This window comes from Haemaphysalis longicornis, unplaced genomic scaffold (genome assembly GCF_048455015.1).
Source record: "Haemaphysalis longicornis isolate Haplotype H1 unplaced genomic scaffold, Haemaphysalis longicornis Haplotype H1 scaffold_3, whole genome shotgun sequence".
In the NCBI taxonomy this organism is placed as follows: domain Eukaryota; kingdom Metazoa; phylum Arthropoda; class Arachnida; order Ixodida; family Ixodidae; genus Haemaphysalis; species Haemaphysalis longicornis.
In genome coordinates, this window is record NW_027526335.1 from 215,940,289 (window position 1) to 215,961,261 (window position 20,973).

Genomic DNA, 20,973 nt, shown 5'->3' on the forward strand with positions numbered 1-20,973 from the left:
ACGCGAAGTGAGATGACATGATTCGCGCCTAAATGGTCATTTGTGGTTCGTCTTCTGGCAGACATGGAGAGGCTATTTCAGCTCGTCGGCGACGACGGCGTGGCAATTCTAGGTGAAGGCATTCCTGCGTTTATTGCTTCATGTAAGGGGTTCTAAGCGAGTACATTTGTTGGTGGCGTGTCATAGACGAACGTTTTCGTTTATTCCTCAGCCGGAACGAAAAAAGCTCTCCCGCAGCACTCTGGCATCGCGGGCGCTACCCGGAAATCCGGCAAACACGTCGATGAACACCATGTCCGCATTGTAGATCCCCTGGAGTACGACGGAGTGAAACTTCTTGCGATTGTAACTCCCTTCGGACACAGGGGGTCTAGAAATGCGGCACCCATAAATCGCTCCGATCATGCCCGGCAGTCCTCCGCTTCTTCGACGAACGAGACTGTTGAACGCCCGCTTGCTGAGCTCTCATTCTGCTCGGTCGGGCCAGAAGATTTCCCATCCGCTGATAGAAATAAACAAATCCGATGACTCGGTAGACTGCGGCATGAACAGGTGACTCGCTCACGTCGAATTCGCGATCATGTGCACGGTATACTGTGCACCGATATACGTCAGGGCAATCAGAACTGTCTCCTGGGCAGGCATTTCGGGGCATCGTCGCAGTCCTTCGGGGTAGAATTCTCAATGTTGAAATTCGGCGACTGTACGCCGCGACAGGCGAAGCAGTCTCCTAAACTCGAACCCCAGGTACCTACTTACAGCACAATGTTCTCCACGTAGATGAATACGTGGTGCCGTTCTTCCCGCTGGACCATCGCGAGGACGAAGCACAATCCTTCTCTTCATCTTCAACATGACGGTCCGCAAAGAACGCCTCGGGGAGGTAAGCGAACGAACTTCTTGCGTCGTCCGACATTTAACCGCTGAAACTGTAGCAGACGACCGAAAAAAAATTGCCCCCACCTCCCCGAAGGGAATCGTGAGGAAGTGCGAATGCATTTCTTGCGCCGAGAGTACACGGCGTAGTAATTCTGACATCGCCTTGAGAGGCGCCCAGCCAGCGAACGGTCTAAACTGGAGCAGAGCGAGCAGGAGACTGTAGCGAGAGAGCGCGCGCGCCGACCCACGGAGGTCTGGCGGTTTATCGCTGCATATAAAGGGGGGTACGCCGCGCTGAGCGCGCCGAGCCAGGTGGCTGAGAGAGAAGGCGGGCGCGCGAGAGAGAGGGGTGCGCGCGCAGCTGCAGCCAGCGAGGAGAGAGGAGGAGCGAGCGAAGGGGGAGGGGGACGCGCGCAGCGGCGCACGGCAGCTGCCGGGAGAGGAGGTGGTGCGTGACGTCACGGCGCGGGTGAGGAGAGGGATGCGCGCGGCGCACACCGCCGCGCCGCGAGGGAGCGGTGAGGGCGTGGCGTCACGTGGTGAGTGACGTCACTGCGCCGTTGCTATCGACGCTCCTCTCCGCTCTGCGCCGTTGCTAGGGAGAGCAGGGCTGCGGACGCCGCCGCCGCCGGCGGTGGATGGTTTGGGGTCGCTTATAAAGTGCATCGCACTTAAAAAGTTGCACCGCAGCGGTCGTCATAGCTGGGATTTCTCGGTCCCGGCTTCCAGTGTATCCCGAGGTTCTTGAACAACGTAATTATGACGCAACTTCCTGCCTGAGTGGAAGCTTCTGGAAGTCCGCGGGCTGCCAGAGCGGCCAGAGCGCCCGTATATAGAAAACAGGCCAATGAGTCAATGAGGACGCCATGTTTTGTTAAAACAACCATTGCGACACCAGTGATGACAGCCACAACCAACAAAATCCGAAAAACTAAAATATTTTTCTATCTGTTTCATATATTCCGGCTAGTAGTAATATATTCTGGCACGATCAGTCCAAGGCTAAAATATAGAAACACTAAATTTTTAATTGCTTAGGTTACAGACAGCCAATCATTTTTGTTGAACTACTTCCAGGCACGCAGCGAAACGGCGTGGTTCGGTCGGCTCCGAAAGAGCAGACGCACACGCTCGCTTATGCCGGCAAACTGACTAACCGAACGGATTGCGCAAACAACGGAGAGTCGCGGTCGCATCAGTCTCACTTGGGCAAAGGCTTTGCAAATCACTTGCTTCGTGTGTTTTGACAGCTTTTGCCTCTCAAGCTTCTTCAAAATCTTATGCGGAGAATGAAGTGGCGAGCAGCTGAAGCCCTTCAACGAGGACGCCTTTTTTTAAGGGAACCATTGCAAAATCAGTGGCGACACCGCAACCAAAAATATTTGAAAAACTAAAAAATCATGCTCTCTGATTAATAATGTCACGAAGCGAAAGACGACGCAGTTGTCAAGGAAAACAAGTTTATTTGAGCGAACTTGTGATCAGACGGAAAACAAGCGCTAAATAAAAACACAGGACGAGGAGTGGACGGGACAAGCGCTAACTTTCAACAGAAAGTTTATTGCAGAACCAGCGCTTATAAACACGTCTGGCCAGCATGAAGAGAGGGGAAAGGAAAGGGAAACATCAAAAACGGTGGGCAAAACAAGAAAAACAGTGACGTGCCGCCTATGACAAGAAATCCAATTCAAGTTTCGATAAAGCTACAGACGGCCTGCTGACGGCCTGTTTTTCTTGTTTTGCCCACCGTTTTTGATGTTTGCCTTTCATTTCCCCTCTCTTCATTCTGCCCAGACGTGTTTATAAGCGCTGGTTCTGCAATAAAAGTTTTCTTGAAAGTTAGTGCTTGTCCCGTCCACTCCTCGTCCTGTGTTTTTATTTAGCGCTTGTTTTCCGCCTGACGATGAACCAACACGCCCATCCCTTTTCCCTTCTGAAGAACTTCTGCTCCCCTAACAACTCAAAGAATAGAGGCAACGAAGCGGCAGTCAACGAAGTGACGTGCGAAGGCGAGCGTCGACGATTCGAATCCGTGGCATCTGCTCTGCGGAAATTTATCACTCGTCGCGAGGTTTCTCGAATAGTCTAACTGCATCCAGAACATTGTAGACCAAAGAAGATTATTCCAGGACAGTGACGTAACGGCGAAATTCTCTCCTTATCGGAATGCTATAACCCTTGCGGCATAATAATAAAGAATGGAACCTGCGCTTTGTTTGGGACACAGATAACAAAGCCGGGCGCAGCCGGGCAGTAAAAACAAACCATAAACAAACATACCCAATGCATGGTTCGCGGCATTACCCCCCTATAAGAGTGCATCGACCCGATGCTAACAAAAGCGACAGTCCGAACAAATAAAAAATAGAGTCCGTCATCGTGCGTAGAAAGGTTTTAAGCGAACCACGTGGACGACTTCAGGCCGCGTGCGGCGTCGTGATGTTCCGGAATAACCATCGGGGATCACTTCGTAGGTAAGGTGGCCAAGACGTTGTAGAATCCGGTAGGGTCCGAAATACCGTCGTAGAAGCTTCTCACTGAGGAGGAGGAGGAATAAACGTGTCTCAAAAACAGTCAGCCCTGGGGAAGAGTCCTCATTCTAGGACCCCTTGAGCCCGTCCGGCTTCTTGGGCTCTCTGCACCAGCCAAACCTGGTCGTCAGGGTCTGAGCTGGACAGTACTCTCTCCCATTGCTCAGGGGAGAAGGGCAGGGAGGGTAGGTGGGGGTTCTTATCACAGCCCCACATGATATGGTAGAGGGTGCCCGGAGCCTCGCAGAAGCGGCATTGCGAGGAGTACAGGGTGGGGGCCATAATGTGAGCTCTAGTGGGGTGGAGAAAAGTGCTTGTTTGGATGCCTCGTAGGTGGCGCTCTTGTTCTTTGGTGAGGCTTTTGTGCGCAGGAGGATATAGCGTTCGTTCCAGGCGGTAATGCTGCGTGATTTCGTAGAACGACGAGAGGGGGCAGACCTGCCACTGCTCGCCGAACTCCTGGCTTGACCGGTGGGTCAACTCTCAGGCTCGCTGATGGGCAGCTTCGTTGCCAGACATGGCGGAGTGGGCTGGAGCCCAAATAATCCCTACCGAATGTCGAGGAGGATGCTCGAGTAGAATCTTTCGGACAGGTCGTGATATGCAACCGCTGGAGAAGGTTCTACATGCTTGTTGGCTGTCTGTGATAATTATTTCTGCAGAGGTTTGTGCAATGGCTAGGGAGATGGCCGCTTCCTCCGCCTGCAGAGAGTGGATGGTGGGAATTGATGCGCATGTAACGAGGTTTTAGGTTACAGAAACGACCCGCCGCGGTGGCTCAGTGGCTAAGGCGTTGCGCTGCTGAGCACGAGCTCGCGGGTTCGATTCCCGGCTGCGGCGGACGCTTTTCTGATGGAGGCGAAAAGCAAAAACGCCCGTGTTTTCGAGATTTCGGCGCACGTTAAAGATCCTCAGGTGGTCAAAATTAATCCGAAGCCCTCCACTACGGCGCACCTCATCGCCTGCGTTGCGTCGGCGCGTTAAACCCCACAGTCAAATCAAATCAAATCAATCAATCAGGTTACAGAAACGAGAGCGGTCATAGCTTTTCGCCCTGTATAGGAAGCAGCTTCTGTATAGACTGTGGCAGAGTTTCGGCCGTATTGATTAACAATCGCTTTCGCTCGAGCTTCCCTACGAGCCTCGTGATATGTCGGATGCATGTTGCGTGGCAGTGGGGCCACATCGATGAACTTGTGAACCTCATGGGGAAGCTGAGTCGCATCGGCCTGCGGGTGTTGCAGAGAACAGCGCAGGTGAAGTTGAGACAGAATGGCTCTACCGGTAGGGGTACAGCTAAGACGTAAGAGTTGGCTCAAATGGTGGGCTTCGAATAGTTCAGCTAAGGTATTGTGGACTCCCAACCGCAAGAGTTTCTGCGTTGAGGTGGTAACAGGTAGTCTTAATGCTACTTTGTACGCCTTGTGTATCATCGCTTCCACCTTTTTCTTTTTCGGTCTTGGAGAGTATGGCGTAGGGGAGGGAGTAAGTGACCCTAGATACTACGAAGGCTTGAACCAGCCTGAGTACATCCTCCTGTCGCATGCCCCTCGTCTTGGTACTAATCATCCGGATCATTTGGGAGACTTGCTCTGTGGTGTTCTTAAACCATTCTCCAGGAAAGATGCATCTATACTTGCATCCAGCGTGGCATGGAATATGCAGCGTGCAGCCTGGGATGACGTATCACGTCATTATGCGCCGTTATATTTCATAGATCCCAACTGCAAATTTAAAATGCCACCAGGACTCCCCAAGCGGGTACAAGCAATTCTACATCGCATGCGGTTGAATGTCGCATACACGCGCAACTTCCTCTTCAAGATAAAACAGGTTACGTCGCCACTCTGCCCACACTGTGATGTGCAAGAAACCCTGCAGCACCTGCTCTGTGAATGTGCTCGATTCAGTGCTCAAAGAGTATCCCTCGCAGTGACTTTGGGACTGCCGCTTTCCGTGGACATGCAACTAAAGGACGTTTTAGGACCATGGGCTTGTCCCAAACGTGCTTTAAGGGCTACCAAAGCTCTGATAGAGTACCTGCAACACACAGGTCTAGACCAGTCGCTGTAAATAACTCGCCGTATCTGTACGCATCAACTTCTTGAACATCATCGCCATCATCTTCATCCCGTCATCAACTGGCGTAGCAAGTTAGGCATTTTAGCCCAGCTAACATGGCCAGACTTCATTAAAGATCGCTCTCTCTCTCTCTCTCTCTCTCTTAAACCTGTGTGAGCAGTCAACAGATACGATTTATGCGGCGAGCTTTCTAAGCCACACTGCCGTGTGTATTGGATGACTACATCAACCGCCTGTTGGAGATTATTCTCCATGTCCCCTACTGATCCATGAATGGCCCGTATGGTAATATCGTCCGCATATAATCCATGGCGTATGCCTGGTATAGTAGCCAGGAGCGGAAGGAGACCAATCAGGGCTATGTTGAATACCAATGGGGACAGGACGGCACCCTGGGGTGTGCCCTTGTTTCCGAAGGAAACTGTATCTGATGTCAGGTCACCCACCTTCAGAATAGCTTTTCGGCCGTCAAGGAAGTTTCGAACGTAGGTGTAGGTACGTTGCCCGCAGTTTAGGCCGTTTATCTGTTTGCGTATGGCTGTGTGGCTGACATTATCAAATGCCCCTTTTAAATCTAGGGCTAGTATGGCTTTCGGGTGGTCCCGAGACTGAGTCCACGTCGTCGGATGGGAGTCCAAACACACGATCTCGTGGGCGGTACTTGACATCTCGGCGCGGAGGTCGTAGCGTTTCGCATTCACCAGCTGCTGGTTCGTTGTGCGAACTCGAGCTAGCTGGCGGGCCTCCTCCGCACGCTGAAGGTATCCTTGGACGTCGGCGTTGAGTTCGTCGTCTTTCACGTGGGGAAGCATGGCGTCAAGCATTGTAGTCGGCCGTCTTGCGTAGACAAGCTCGAACGGTGTCATCTGCGTAGTTTCCTGGATAGCCGTGTTGTACGCAAACGTGACATACCGTAGGACTTTGTCGCAAGTCTTATGTTCAACGTCGACGTACAATACATAGACAGCATATCCGCGATTGTCTCATTCGGGCGTTCCGTTAGTCCGTTCGTTTGGGGGTGATACGCCGTTGTTCTTCGGTGATCCGTGTTGCTGTAGGGTAAGATTCCTTGCATGAGCTCCACAGTGAAAGCCGTTCCGAGGTCCGTGATTAGGACTTCAGGGGCTCCATGTCAAAGCACAACTTGGTTTATGAAGAACTTGGCGACTTCTTGTGCAGTCCCCCTCGGAAGAGCGGCGGTCTCTGCGTAGCCGTCATGTAGTCTGTTGCTGCGACAATCTACTTGTTCTCGTATCGCGACATAAGGAACGGGCCCAGAAGGTCCCTTCCAATCTGTTGGAAGGGCCTCGATGAGATTTAGATCGGCTAGTCGGCGATCGGCTAGTCCGGCGGGTCTAGTCGGTGGCGTTTTTTGTCTCTGGCAGTCACGGCAGCTCCAGACATAGTGGGTGACGACACTGTCAAAACGACAGATTTTCCCAATAGTGCGAGCTGTGCCGAGATGTCCTGAATATGGGTCGTCGTGGCATGCTTACAAAATTTCGTCACGAAGGTCTGTAGGGATGACAAGAAGATAATTCGTTCTTGTTCCAGGGCTGAAATTCTCCTTTACGAGGACGGAGTTTTTGAGGCTGAATGCTGGTGAGTTCTGTTTGAAGGCCCTAGGCACGGCGACGTTTTGTCCTTCGAGGTGGTGGATCATTACGCGTAACTCGTGGTCGGCACGTTGCTGGGCGGCTAGGTCGCTCTCCGTCACGACTCCGAAGAATGCGCTGTCTTTGTCAGAGTCTTGCGGTGGTGGGTCGACGGGGGCGCCATACAGGCAGTCGGCCTCGGAGTGTTTCCTCCCGGATTTATAGACTAGTGTAACGTCGAATTCTTGCAAGCGCAAGCTCCACCTACCAAGACAGCCAGAGGGGTCCTTCAAAATGGCGAGCCAACACAGCGCATGGTGGTCTGTCACAACCTTGAACGGTCTTCCATACACGTATGGGCGAAATTTCGAATTGGCCAATATAATCGCGAGGCACTCTTTCTCAGAGGCTGAGTAGTTTTTTTCTTCCTTGGACAGACCACGGCTGGCATAGGCGATTACTTTTTCGCCCCCGCTTTGCTTTTGGACGAGGACGGCACCCAAGCCTATACCACTGGCGTCCGTGTGCATTTCCGTTTCGGCATTTTCGTCGAAATACGCCAGGACGGGCGGGTTTTGCAGGCATTGTTGCAGCTCGCAGAACGCTTTTTCTTGGGCGTTTTCCCAGCTGAAAGGGGTGCTAACTTTCGTCAAACGAGTGAGTGGCTCTGCAATTCGTGGGAAGTTTGCGACGAAGCACCGGTAGTATTCGCACAGTCCGGGAAGTTCGCTATGGCTCAAGTCTTCGCCGGGTGAGGCAGGACTCCCGCGGCTTGGACGACATGGCCCAAAATATTGAGTTCTTCGTACGCGAAGCGGCACTTTTCGGACTTCAGCTTTAACCCCGACGTACGGGTGGCCTCGATTACAGACTGAAACCTTGCAATGTGTTCGTCAAAAGTCCGGGAGAATTCCACAACGACGTCGAGGTATACGAGGCAGGTGTACCTCTTCAGGCCAGCTAGCACAGCGTCCATGACTCTGAAACGTTGCTGGCGCCGTGCATAGCCCAAACGGCATCACCTTAAACTCGTATAGGCCGTCCGGGGTTATGAATGCACTCTTCTCTCGATTTCTCTCGTCCCCTTCAATGTGCCATTAGCCTGTCTTCAGATCCATCGATGAGAAGTACTTCGCGCGGCAGAGGTGGTTGAGGGCGTCGTCGATTCGTGCCAGGGGGTATGCGCCCTTTTTAGTTATCTTCTTCAATCACCGGTAGTCAACGCAGAACCTCAATGTGCCGTCTTTTTTCCTCACACTTACTACCGGAGCAGCCCAGGGGCTATTCGATGGCTTTATAATGTCGTCACTGAGCATGTCTTCGAGTTCTGTCCCGATGGCTTCCCGCTCGTGTGAAGACTCGCGGTACGGTGACTGTCGGGTAAGTCGTGCAACACCTTCGGTTAAAATTCGGTGCTTCGCTAGGGGTTTTTGACGTAATTTTGAGTTTGACGAAAAGGACTCGCTGTAGCGACGCCGCAAATCCCATAATTTCTCCCTGTTTTCTTGCGGCAGCGCTGGGTTCACGCTCCCCTAACAACTCAAGGAATACGGGCAGCGAAGCGGCAGTCAACAAACTGATGTGCGAAGGCGAGAGTCGACGATTCGTATGCCGCGGCATTTGCTGTGCGGTAATTTATCACTCGGCGCGAGGGTTTCCCGAATAGTCTAATTGCATCCAGAACACTGTACATCAACGAAGATTATTCTAGGCTGTTCACGTTAGTTCGGAACGCTCTGCCTATCAGAAGAGATAACACATGCGGCACAGAAAGAAAGAATGGAACACGCGCTTCCCTTGGCAGACAGACAACACCGATAACACAGAGCGGCGCACCCGGTCGGCAAAAGTAAAACACAAAGAAAAACCCGATGCATGGTTCTCGACAATATATTCTGGGTAGTAATTCAGCGGAATTATGAATCCAAGCCTAAAACATAAGGACTATATTGTCACGAAGACAAGGACGATGCAGTTGTCTTGAATGAGAAACACGTTTATTGGAGCGAACTTGTGCTCCCCTAACAACTCAAAAGAATACAGAGGCGGCGAAGCAGCGGTCAACAAACGTCGGCGAGCGTCGCAGAATCGAATACCCCGGCGTTTGCTCTGCCGGCTTTTTATCTTTCGGCGCGCGTGGTTCTGGAACCGTCGATTCGCATCGAGAACATTGTAGATCCAAGAAGATTATTCCGGGCTGTTCACGTTAGATCGGGATGCTCTCCCTATCAGAACAGATGACACATGCGGCACAAAAAGAAAGAATGGAACACGCGCTTCCCTTGGCACAGAGATAACACAGACCGGCGCAGCCGGGCGGTAAAAGCAAAACACAAATAAACAAACCCAATGCATGGTTCGCGGCATTATCCCCCCTCTAAGAGTGCATCGACCCGATGCTAACATAAGGGACAGTCCGAACAAATAAAAATAAAAGTTCGTCATCGTCTGTAGAAAGGTTTTAAGCGAACCACGTGGACGACTTCGGGCCGCGTGTGTCGTCGTGACGTGCCGGAGTCACCATCGGGGATCACTTCGTAGGTAAGTTGGCCAACACGTCGTAGAATCTTGTAGGGTCCGAAATATCGTCGCAGAAGTTTCTCACTCAGTCCGCGTCGTCGGGTGGGAGTCCAAACCCACACACGATCCCCTGGGTGGTACTCGGCGGCTCGGCGTCGGAGGTTGTAGCGGCCGGCATCCACCAGCTGCTGGTCCGTTATACGAACTCGAGCTAGCTGGCGGGCCTCCTCCGCACGCTGGAGGCATCCTTGGACGTCGGCGTTCAGGTCGTCGTCTTCTACGTGAGGCAGCATGGCGTCAAGCATTGTAGTCGGCAGTCTTCCGTAGACGAGCTCGAACGGTGTCATTTGCGTGGTTTCTTGAATAGCCGTGTTGTACGCAAACGTGACATACGGGAGCAGTTCGTCCCAAGTCTTATGTTCAACGTCGACGCACATGGACAGCATACCTGCGATTGTCTTGTTCAGACGTTCTGTTAGTCCGTTCGTTTGGGGGCGGTACGCCGTCGTTCTTCGGTGATCCGTGTTGCTGTAGCGTAATACTCCTTGCATCAGCTCCGCAGTAAATGCCGTTCCGCGGTCTGTGATTAGGACTTCTGGGGCTCCATGTCGCAGCACAACTTGGCTTATAAAGAACTTCGCCACTTCTTGTGCAGTCCCCCTCGGAAGAGCGGCGGTCTCTGCGTAGCGCGTCATGTAGTCTGTCGCTACGACAATCCACTTGTTCTGTGATCGTGACGTAGGGAACGGGCCTAAAAGGTCCATTCGAATCTGTTGAAATGGTCTCGATGGGACGGCGATCGGTTGCAGAAGTCCGGCGGGTCTTGGCGGCGGCGTTTTTCGTCGCTGGCAGTCACGGCAGCTCCGGACGTATTGGGTGACGTCAGAGGTAAGGCCGGGCCAGTAGTACCTCGCCTTGATTTTTCCAATAGTGCGGGCTGTGCCCAGATGTCCGGAAGACGGGTCGTCGTGGCACGCTTCCAAAATTTCGTCACGAAGGTCCGCGGGGATGACGAGAAGGTAATTCGCTCTTGTTCCGGGGCTGAAATTCTTCTTCACGAGGACGGAGTTTCTCAGGCTGAATGCTGGTAAGCTGCGTTTGAAGGCCCTAGGAACGGCAACGTTGCATCCCCCGAGGTACTCGATTATGACGCGTAAGTCGGGGTCGACACGCTGCTGGGCGGCTAGGTCGCTCTCCGTCACGATCCCGAAGAACGCGCTCTCTTCATCAGAGTCTTGTGGTGGGGGGTCGACGGGGGCGCGGGACAGGCAGTCGGCGTCGGAGTGTTTCCTGCCGGATTTATAAACGACTGTAACGTTGAACTCCTGCAGGCGCAAGCTCCACCGCCCAAGACGGCCAGAGGGGTCCTTCAAATTGGCGAGCCAACACAGCGCATGGTGGTCTGTTACAACCTTGAATGACCTTCCATACACGTATGGGCGAAATTTTGAAATCGCCCATATAATAGCCAGGCACTCTTTCTCAGAGGCAGAATAGTTTTTCTCCTCCTTCGACAGACCACGGCTGGCATAGGCGATTACCCTTTCAAAGCCGCTTTGCTTTTGGACAAGGACGGCACCCAAGCCTATATCACTGGCGTCCGTGTGCATTTCCGTTTCGGCATTTTCGTCGAAATGAGCGAGCACGGGCGGGCTTTGCAGGCGTTTTTGCAGCTCGCTGAATGCTTTTTCTTGGTCGTTTTCCCAGCTGAAAGGGGTGCTATCTTTCGTCAAGCGCGTGAGTGGCTCTGCAATGCGTGCAAAGTTAGCGACGAAGCGCCGGTAGTATGCGCACAGCCCGAGAAATCTTCGCACGCACTTCTTGTCTTTCGGCCTTGGGAAGTTCGCAATGGCTGAAGTTTTTGCCGGGTCAGGTAGGACTCCCGCGGCGTTGACGACGTGGCCCAAGAACTTGAGTTCCCCGTATGCGAAACGGCACTTTTCAGACTTCAGCATCAACCCCGACGTACGAATGGCCTCGAGTACAGACTCCAACCTTGCAAGGTGTTCGTCGAAAGTCCGGGCGAATACCACTACGTCGTCGAGGTATACGAGGCAGGTGTGCCACTTAAGGCCAGCTAGCACAGTGTCCATGACTCTTTGAAACGTCGCTGGTGCTGTGCACAGCCCAAACGGCATCACCTTGAACTCGTATAGGCCGTCTGGGGTTATAAATGCAGTCTTCTCTCGGTCTCTCTCGTCGTCTTCAATTTGCCAGTACCCGGTCTTCAGGTCCATCGATGAGAAGTACTTCGCGTGGCAGAGGTGGTAGAGGGCGTCGTCGATTCGGGGGAGGGGGTACACGTCCTTTTTCGTGATTTTGTTCAGTCGCCGGTAGTCTACGCAAAACCATAATATTCCGTCTTTTTTCTTTACGAGTACGACGGGCGCAGCCCAGGGGCTTTTCGATGGCTGTATAATGTCGTCGCTGAGCATGTCGTCGACTTGAGTCCGGATGGCTTCCCGTTCGTGTGAAGAGACGCGGTACGGTGACTGTCGGGTAGGGCGGGCTCCATCTTCGGTTATTATTCGGTGCTTCGCTAGAGGGGTCTGACGTAGTTTTGCGCTCGACGAAAAACATTCGCTATAGCGACGCAGCAAAGCCAATAATTTGTTCCGTTGTTCTTGCGGTAGCGCCGGATTCACGTCGAAGGGCTGCGGGAGCTTGAAGGTTTCTACGGGTGTGCGGTCAAAGTCGGCGACCGCGGTCACGTCACTTGCTTCTTGCGTTTCTTCGAGGAAGGCAATTGCCGCGCCCTTGTTTAAATGCTGGTACTCCTCGGGGAAATTAGTAACCAAAATGTGGGATTGGTGTTCTTTGAAGCGCGCAATGCCTCTTGCGACAGACACACCACGGTCGAGAAGCACCCTTTGATCAGTGTCTACGATAGCGTCGACGTCAGGAGCAGCGTCTTCACAGTAGACTGCGACCATCAAGCTTGCGCGGGGTGGCAGGGTGACATGTTCAAGACAACTGCATCGTCCTTGTCGGCGAAGCAGCGGTCAACAAAGTGACTTGCGTCGGCGAGCGTTGCAGAATCGAATACCCCGGCGTCTGCTCTGCCGGCTTTTTATCTTTCGGCACGCGTGGTTCTGGAACCGTCGATTCGCATCGAGAACATTGTAGATCCAAGAAGATTATTCCGGGCTGTTCACGTTAGATCGGGATGCTCTCCCTATCAGAACAGATAACACATGCGGCACAAAAAGAAAGAATGGAACACGCGCTTCCCTTGGCACAGAGATAACACAGACCGGCGCAGCCGGGCGGTAAAAGCAAAACACAAATAAACAAACCCAATGCATGGTTCGCGGCAATATCTTTTTAATTGTTGAGGGTACCGACAGCCAATTATTTTTGTTGAACTACTTCCAGGTGCGCAGTGAAACGGCGTGGTTCGGTCGTTTTGTAGCCCTGACTGCACTGCCACCAAAAGTTGTTCATGAGATACAGCGTCGTTATCGCGCTTTGTCTATTTGCATTGAAGATGTCGCCCCAACGACCATCACTGGAAAGCGTTGTACCGGCACTGGAAATAGGGAAATATGCTGTAGGCCGCTTTCCGTCTGCGATTGATTTAATTCTATCCTCAATACTAAAGCCTCTGTTTATAGCCGGGTGTGTGGTGGTCAATCTATAATAGAAGGGTGTGTGTGCCTCTCCTCAACGCGAGAAGACATAGAAGTAGCATCAGCTTTTGTGCCACCCATACAAGCTGCCGCTGTTTTTGCTTCGAGGTGAGAATATAATCTAGCTTCGCGTAAGGAAACAGGACTCCATAACGCTCGAATCTCAGCTCGCTGCAGTGTGTCAGCTTTCATCACGGTAGCCTCTTCCTTCGCTAACGTTTATTTTTGTGTGTGAGGTTAGCTCTTCAAGGGCTAGTCTAAGGTAGTGTCTCTTATCAAAGCAACAGTGAGAATTACCGTCAGGAATTTCTAACGGCAGTCGCCTCTGATTTGCTAAGCACCCCACCCGGGGATTCTCTGGGACAAATATTCCCCGACCACTCGGTCTTACAGCTGCTCCTGTGGCGTGTGTATTATAGCACCTGAATTGAAACGAAGAGGCCCAGGTTCGAGTCCGGCATGGGAAAACTATTTATTTCGCTAGTCGTGATTCTGTTAGTGTTTTTATTTTCGTTATGGTCATTACTATATCAAGCGATCGACGCACAGGACTACTAGAATGCGCTGGATTAGGCTAATATCGGTTGTGGTCTGCGTCGTTGAGCTGGGTTATGCTAGATTCGCTTCAGATGGGGTGGATATTGGCTGGTATACGTTCGGTAGCGTAGAATAGGTTGGTTCAAGTTTGGTTAGGAACGGGGCGGGTAGGTTATGTTAGGTTACGTTGGGAGGTAATTTTTCAGTGAATTTGAGGTCAGCCAGCTTTTATTAAAACTGCCGTGAGAATTTCCCGGAGGTAATTCTCACGGTTCTGTACAGCTGGACGCAAAGAATAGCCAGTAACTAAAAGGACACGACCCAAGGGCGCCCTCATGTCGCGTCCTTTTACAGTGCCTGTCTATTCTTTGCGCTCAATAGTACAGAACCATGGAATGCCAACTAGAACAATCGAGCACGTTTCTCAATCGTAATTCTCTCGGCTGGCATCAGAAAAGACGCAGCCTTAATTTAACATAAGCTAAATGCACAACATTTTTTGGTGGCCATAGCTCTACTGAGGTGTTGCAAAGGCAGGTGAACGGTTCTTTCGATTTTCTTTTTTTTTTTTTGAGACTGTGTGGGTCAAAAATGTCTTGGCAGATGTTCCTCCTGCAGTTTTGTCGTAACACTGCTGCGGTAGTTTTCGTTGAGATTCGGTGTTTTATTTTCCTTGTGGAAGCAAAACTACAAAAATATATTTTATAGCAATTTCATGTCATCAAAAACAGTAGCCCGGAGGCATGTTATACGCATTGTTTATGATCAAGATGGCGTGACTTCAAGCGGCCCTTTCCAACTGAACGAAATTTTCTGTGCAGCGTCCATTTAATGACGCGGGTATGACAAACTACACTAGTGAGATATTTTGGCTTTTTAGTGGCAATTTTCTTTGTTTCTCGCTGTTTGTTTCGCAGGAAGAGTCAGGGGATTACGTTCACTTCAGCGGGCCACGACGAACAGCTCAATGTCAAAATCAAGAATCAACGAGTTGAGCGTCTCCGTATTAGGCCTGGGTGTAAGCGTAATTCTCTTCGCGACAATCGTGATTGCGCTGACTCAGTTTATTCAAAACAGGAACGCCAATGTTCCCAAGAACCTTGTATGCAACAACCCATCCTGCGCCGAGTACGCTAGGCGAATCCGCGAGAGCATCAACCTGTCGGTCGACCCGTGTGCCAAACTGTACAGGCACGTGTGCGACGGCTGGGATGCAACGCACGAGGGCTCAGTTCTTGAATACGAGCACGTGCAGTTAGCAAGCGCGTATCTGCGGAACCTTCCGGCACCGAGAACAGGCCAAAGCCCGCTCCAGAAAGCTGCGGTGTTCTTCCGGTCGTGTGAAGACGTGTTCCACAGCGACCGGGACGGAACACCCATGCTGCAGTCTTTACTCTTAAAGTGCGGCGTCAGTTGGCCAGTGCCGAAGGTCGACCCAGACGTGGTTGCGGCCGCCATACGGCTGCACAGACTGTTTGGCCTGGCCACGTTGCTTTTGCTCACCAAGAGCAGCGATTCCGACGGGAACGCGAGCGTGCATATTGCGCCCTCTCCGGCAGTGCGGATAATGAAGCGCAAGCGTGATGCCGCGATTGCCGCACGACTGCACGAGCAGCACTTCAGCTCTTTGAGGAATTACTTGGCCCCGCGTAACGCGGTTCGACTGCAGACTTACAGAGAGTTTATAGATGTCGAGAACTCCACTTTTGAGTACCTGGATCGCAACTTTGGCGACCAAGATTCAATCGTGGTCGACTCGCTCGAGGCGCTGGCAGAGATCACATACTCGATTAGCGCGGAGTACTGGCGACGCACGCTTGAGAAAGAGCTTGGCATGCGGGTGCGGGGCAATACTATTCGTGTGCGCGTCGTTAGCTTGGTGCACCTTCACTCGTTCAACAGCCTACTGGCTGAGTTGGGACAGGAAGCGGTCTTGCTGTACGTCGGCTGGATAGCACTGCAGTTCATTGGGCCTTATGTCAGCCGACACCTTGCTGAGCTCGCCCGTCTCGGAAACGGGGAGAACGAGCGACAAGAGCGGGTTTCGCAGTGCCTCTCGCTGACCGAGCGCTTCATCGACTGGAACTTGTTGGGCAGCCACTCTGCCGGACTGAATGACTCGTCGCGGTCACCTCTGGTGGAGCTCGTCCAGGCAATAGGAGAGAGCCTCCGCTCGGCGGCCCGAGGCGCACCTTGGCTGTCCAAGTTTGTCGGCGACTTGCCAACCACCTTCACAGTCGATTACGCCATTCCTTCCGCCGAAGAGGAGCAGAGTGACTTTGCCTCAGCCGACGACATGTCTTCTGACCTGCTGCTCAACTGGATCAACGTCACGCACCGACGCGGGGAAACCCGGGACCCCGTGGTTATTAACGCAGTTAGACACGACCACCTCCCGATTGAAAAGATGCACTTTTTGCGAGCTGTGAACGGAACTCTCATGGTGCCAGCCGGGTATGCTTCGCCGCTCCTCTTCGAATCGGAGCTGGTCCCGGCCGTTCGTTTCGGCTCCTTCGGATTACTGGCTTCTGTCAGCATGTTAGAGGCAAGTGGCGAAGCACATCGGCTATCGGATTTTCTACTCCACAAGTGAGCTCAGACCCAAAGTTAATAGGTTTCAGTTAGTGCAAAGATATGATGTAGCTTACAGGAATTGTAGAACTCCGTAACGAGCAGATTTACGAAGCACAAAAGGAAGTTTTCAATTGTTGCTCGTTATCGCGATTTCGAATAAACAAAAGTTTATTTGGGTTGCTATGAAACCTGCTCCTACTATGGGATCAATGTGAAACGTATGAATAAACTGCAAGTTAGCTGCTGTAATGGTGGGGCATGCAGCTCACCGTTTCACGGGAATCAGCCAAACTTTACCCCTAGTTCTACTTTACTGTCAAAGAAATGTTCACGTGAGCTGCTCACTGCAGTTATAAGCCTAGTTGGTGTACGGAACAAAGGAGGTGCAATATTTCTGGCATTATGGAAGCGAAAATGTCAGCGATATCTGTAGTCGCAAACTGAAGAAGCGAAAGGTGCACAAAAAGGACAGGATGGATAAGCGACACAGATGAATGTGAAGGTGTTTCACATTTGTGTTACTTAAAGACAATTAAATAGTCTAGCAGTGGCTCACGTAACATGATCACCATGTCCAGGTTTTTTTCTCTTGTTTTTGTTTCTTATGAGTAAATGGTGTGAGCTTGAAAGCTTCCTTCCAACACTCAGTTCGATCTACAGTATTTTGTTTAACCCCGCGTTCCATGGGTGGCATCTGCAGCATAGCGTTTCACACTAATATATACTAGAAGGAGACCTCGATCTAGTGTTTAGGCGAGCCGAGCTTCAGTGTGTGTGCCGTCATGTACCGGGTAGGCACGTTCCGGTTGTTTTGGAATGGCTCATGAGCAGGCTTACGGATACAGGCCTGTGGATGCAATAAAGCAACAATATTATTGCAAAAGGTTATTTAAAATTGTTCATCACTACAAAAACTGAGCTCCATACAAATATTTGTTTGCCAGGTATTATTTAGAACCTCCATGCAAAACGAGCAAGAAGAATGTTGCCATTTTTTATGTTGGTTTCGAGACCAAAAAAATCCATATGGAAAGCCAAGTCAAGTAGGCAAGGAAGGTTGCTCGGTGTCTGGGCGGTATGGCGGTTCCAGCGAGGGCGTGACGGAAGTTGCAGATTTTCCTGTACAGTATGTATAATTGCAATGAAAACATTTAGCGTACAATAAAAACCCATGACCTGCAGCGTAAAAGCCAACTGCACTCAAAATTTAAACCTCTTGAAAACGTTATTTTCGTATAGCGTGCGTAAATACAATGCAGTACACGTATCCGCGGCGCAAACAACCACCAAACACCGGCGATTTAGAAACCAAAAAAAATTGACAAGATTGTGGGCATTACTTCCAGGCGGAAGTGACGTTACAGACGGCCCAGCCGGCGAGCGAGCCGCCGCCAGCGGCAGGCCGGGCGCAGCAAAGCTGCATGCAAGGCTTGGAGAAGCGCGCCGATCGGAGCTTGACCGGTTCTCCTGGCTACCCGCAGGAGAAAGGGCAGGGCCGGCCGCAGTGATTTGCGCTTCGCGGCTGTTAGCGCGATCCGCTGGCACGTGCAGCGTCGCCTGCGACGGAGTTATTTTAAACGTTGCTAAATAATTAACAACGCATTCCACGGGGCTACCAGTCGTGTCTCGATGTGATGATAATTACTGTGGGTTCAAAGTAAGTTTCGCCGAGGTGAAATTTGAGCCCAGTTGGCCTTTACGGGTATTTTGCACAGAACAGTTTCGGATGGGTGCCTATATCTCATCTTCCCTTGTCAGCTATTCACCCTGTCAGCAGTTATTTTGCTAGCAAGAAAATGTGAATGGCCCGTCAGAATTACTATTATTGCGTTGTCTAAATACGATACTTTACAGGCTATAAAATAGCCGGAAGATTTCTTAACAAGACTGATCACATGCGGTAGAAATCACATTTCCGTTTCCAACAGAGCGTTCCAATGTGGTTTGGCTCCGCGCGCTTGAAGCGGATATAGGTGAAGGTGGTTAAATAAGCCGACACAAAATGTGCGCTAGTACAACCCAACATCGGCATCTGTTTCCGCAAAGGAACAGAAAGTATGTGTCGTAAGTTTGTATTATTTGATGAAACCTCGTAGCCGCAAATTTAACCCGAAATATGACCATGATGACGCGTCGTGTTGAAGGAAAACGTTAAATTACCGTAGTTTTTTTTCAAATGCTATTTAAAAAGCAATAGGCGAGCATTGTATTTTTTTCCAGACGGGGAACTTCTTCACTACACTTCTCCAAGAGGCGCCTGTGTTCCATCGCCCAATATTTCTCGATAATTCCCAGCGTGTCTTCTTTTGGAATTTACTGTGCAAGCGAGTACCGGATAGTCGACTGTGGTCCATGATAGCTGTAATACAAAGTTTAAAATGCCAAGACAGACGTGCGTTCTGTCGTTAAAGCTAAAGGAATCTAAGAATCTATGGTTCAAAACTTGTGCCCGCACTCTTCCTTGTGCTCAGGTGCTGCTCAGTGCTGTCGCCAAAGAGCCCCGGAGCGAGCGACGACTGCTTCAGCTGTGGAACTGCTTTCTCAGCAACATGTCGGGAACGGGAGACCTGCGCGTCAAGCTCGGCCGCAGCATCAGCCTGTCGTTCCTGTGGCCAACATTCCTGGCGACACCCGGAGCCAGGGCGGCCGTCTCTCAGGCGCAGTCTCCGAGGATGCTGTTCTTCATTGCCTCGTGCTACACTCTCTGCGCAGGCCGGGCAGCCGATGGATCGAGAAACGGCATCGCGGCCGCTGCTGAGGCCGCGTGCAACGAGCCGTTCAGGCAGAGCGAGCACTTCGCGGCGGCCTTCAAGTGCGCGCGCGCACAGGCGGTGCCCGAGTGCGACTTCTTCTGACTCAGAGTTGCGTATTCAGAGCACATCATCAGCCATCCAGGCCTTACATTATAGAGCATTATTTTTTCCGTTTTGAGAACACCTATGTATTTATTTACTGAAGGTAATAGTCACTAAACCAACGGGTACACAGAATGAAAATAATACAGGATATTGGGATTGCTTAATCGCTGAGCGAATACTGTGCTGTTCTTGCTAATTTTGAATAATAAAGCTAAAACGTTGATGGACATAAACTTCCTAGCATAATTTAGCAATTTAGCATTATTTCTACTTTAACAGCACAAAGGCACGGAAGGCGTAAAGAGCGACAACATATATTGCTTGGTCTTGGCGTATCTTACTTGGATGATATCTTCATGGTGTGTGCAGTGTGCTTAACGTACTATATATATTGTGCGGTGGTATTAGGCCTGTGGTCTAAAGCGTAAACATGACCATGGGTATGGATGATAACAACGATGGTATTGCGTGAAAGGTGTACCGACTTGAAAGACAGGCTGTCGCCCGGCGAGCCATATGCACGTCTGATGTGCAAACTCCCTGACATAATTTAGCACTGTTTGTACTTTAACAACGCGAAGGCACCGAAGACGCAAATAGCAACAAAATAAATATTTCTTGGTCTTGGATGATATCTTCATGGTGTGTACAGTGTACTTAACGTATTAGTGTGCGGTGGTATTAGGACTGTGGTGTAAAGCGTAAACATGGCCATGGGTATTGATAACGATGGTATTGCGTGAAAGCTCCTCGCGTCTTGAAAGACAGGCTGTCGCCCTGGCCCGCCGTATGAACGTCTGATGTCCAGCCGGCCGTTGAGTCTACATGTACGTATAGAAAGGGCGCACCACCGCAAGCTCCCCGTTGTTCTTTTCCATAAAACGTGCGAACCATCGCTGTTATTGTGTGTCAACGCTACGAAACACATTTGCAGGACAACGTAATCTTGCGGGACGAAGCCGCTGGCTCGCGCGTCTTTCATGAAGGCAGCCGCATACCATGCAGAGAAGGCGCTCTGTGGAACGTCGTGTGGAGTTGGTGCATCAAATCATAACCATTTTTCTCTGCTAAAGCAAAAACTGTTCCGATTAAACTTTCTGAAGTCAACTGCGATGATTTGTACAAGTGAATACCTCGTATAAGATATTTTTACTACGAGCACAACAATGGAAATTTATGGGTGAATAGGCCTCCTGCGCTTCCCAGGGGGCGCTGCGCAAGTGGCTTCCGGGCAGTACTTCCGGGTAGTACAAAGCTGCGCGGGTCCCATAGGATCGCGTGTTGACAGAAGCAAAATGAGCTCGATGTTCCCGATTGTTTGGCGACATGGTCACTAGCCCATCCCCGACGAGTCCGGTCTTTTCCGGCGATCAACTTGGCATTAGGGGGAAAAGCTTTGCAGCACTAAATACGTTTACAGCGCCGACGAAAGTGCCGGGACGGTGACGGCGTTCTCCCACTCGCAGGTTCACTGACCATTTGAAGTGAAATTTCTAGTTTAAACTAATACTCTACGTGACAAGGACTTTTCAGCAACAGCCGATCGAAAAATAAGAGGGTCGTAATGGGCGATGATCGCGCTTTAAAAAGCCAGCGAGTCCAGCGGACCGCTGGCTCGCCGGCTGCGGTGCGCCGCTCTTTTGCGTACCTACGTACTATGCGTGCACTTTTGTTAAACAGTGCTCGTTTGCGTCGCCGTTACGAACACATGGTGCAGCGTTAGCTTGCCGTTTTGTTGCGTGTCTCAATGGCAAAATTCAGCAAGCGT

At 51.2% G+C, this 20,973-nt stretch overlaps 2 protein-coding genes across 2 annotated transcripts; both read left to right on the top strand.

Annotated features, from left to right (window-relative positions):
• Positions 1-853: 853 nt before the first annotated feature.
• On the top strand, positions 854-17,855 carry LOC144175703 (neprilysin-1-like). Its single transcript, XM_077704741.1, has 4 exons — positions 854-883; positions 4,586-4,666; positions 14,837-16,318; positions 17,694-17,855. Exons 1-4 carry the CDS (start codon positions 854-856, stop codon positions 17,853-17,855), a joined length of 1,755 nt encoding a protein of 584 aa, XP_077560867.1.
• On the top strand, positions 9,483-20,565 carry LOC144173700 (uncharacterized). Its single transcript, XM_077702012.1, has 2 exons — positions 9,483-9,628; positions 18,819-20,565. The coding sequence occupies exon 2, from the start codon at positions 18,897-18,899 to the stop codon at positions 19,200-19,202; it is 306 nt and encodes a 101-aa protein (XP_077558138.1). The 5' UTR covers positions 9,483-9,628; positions 18,819-18,896; the 3' UTR covers positions 19,203-20,565.
• Positions 20,566-20,973: the final 408 nt, after the last annotated feature.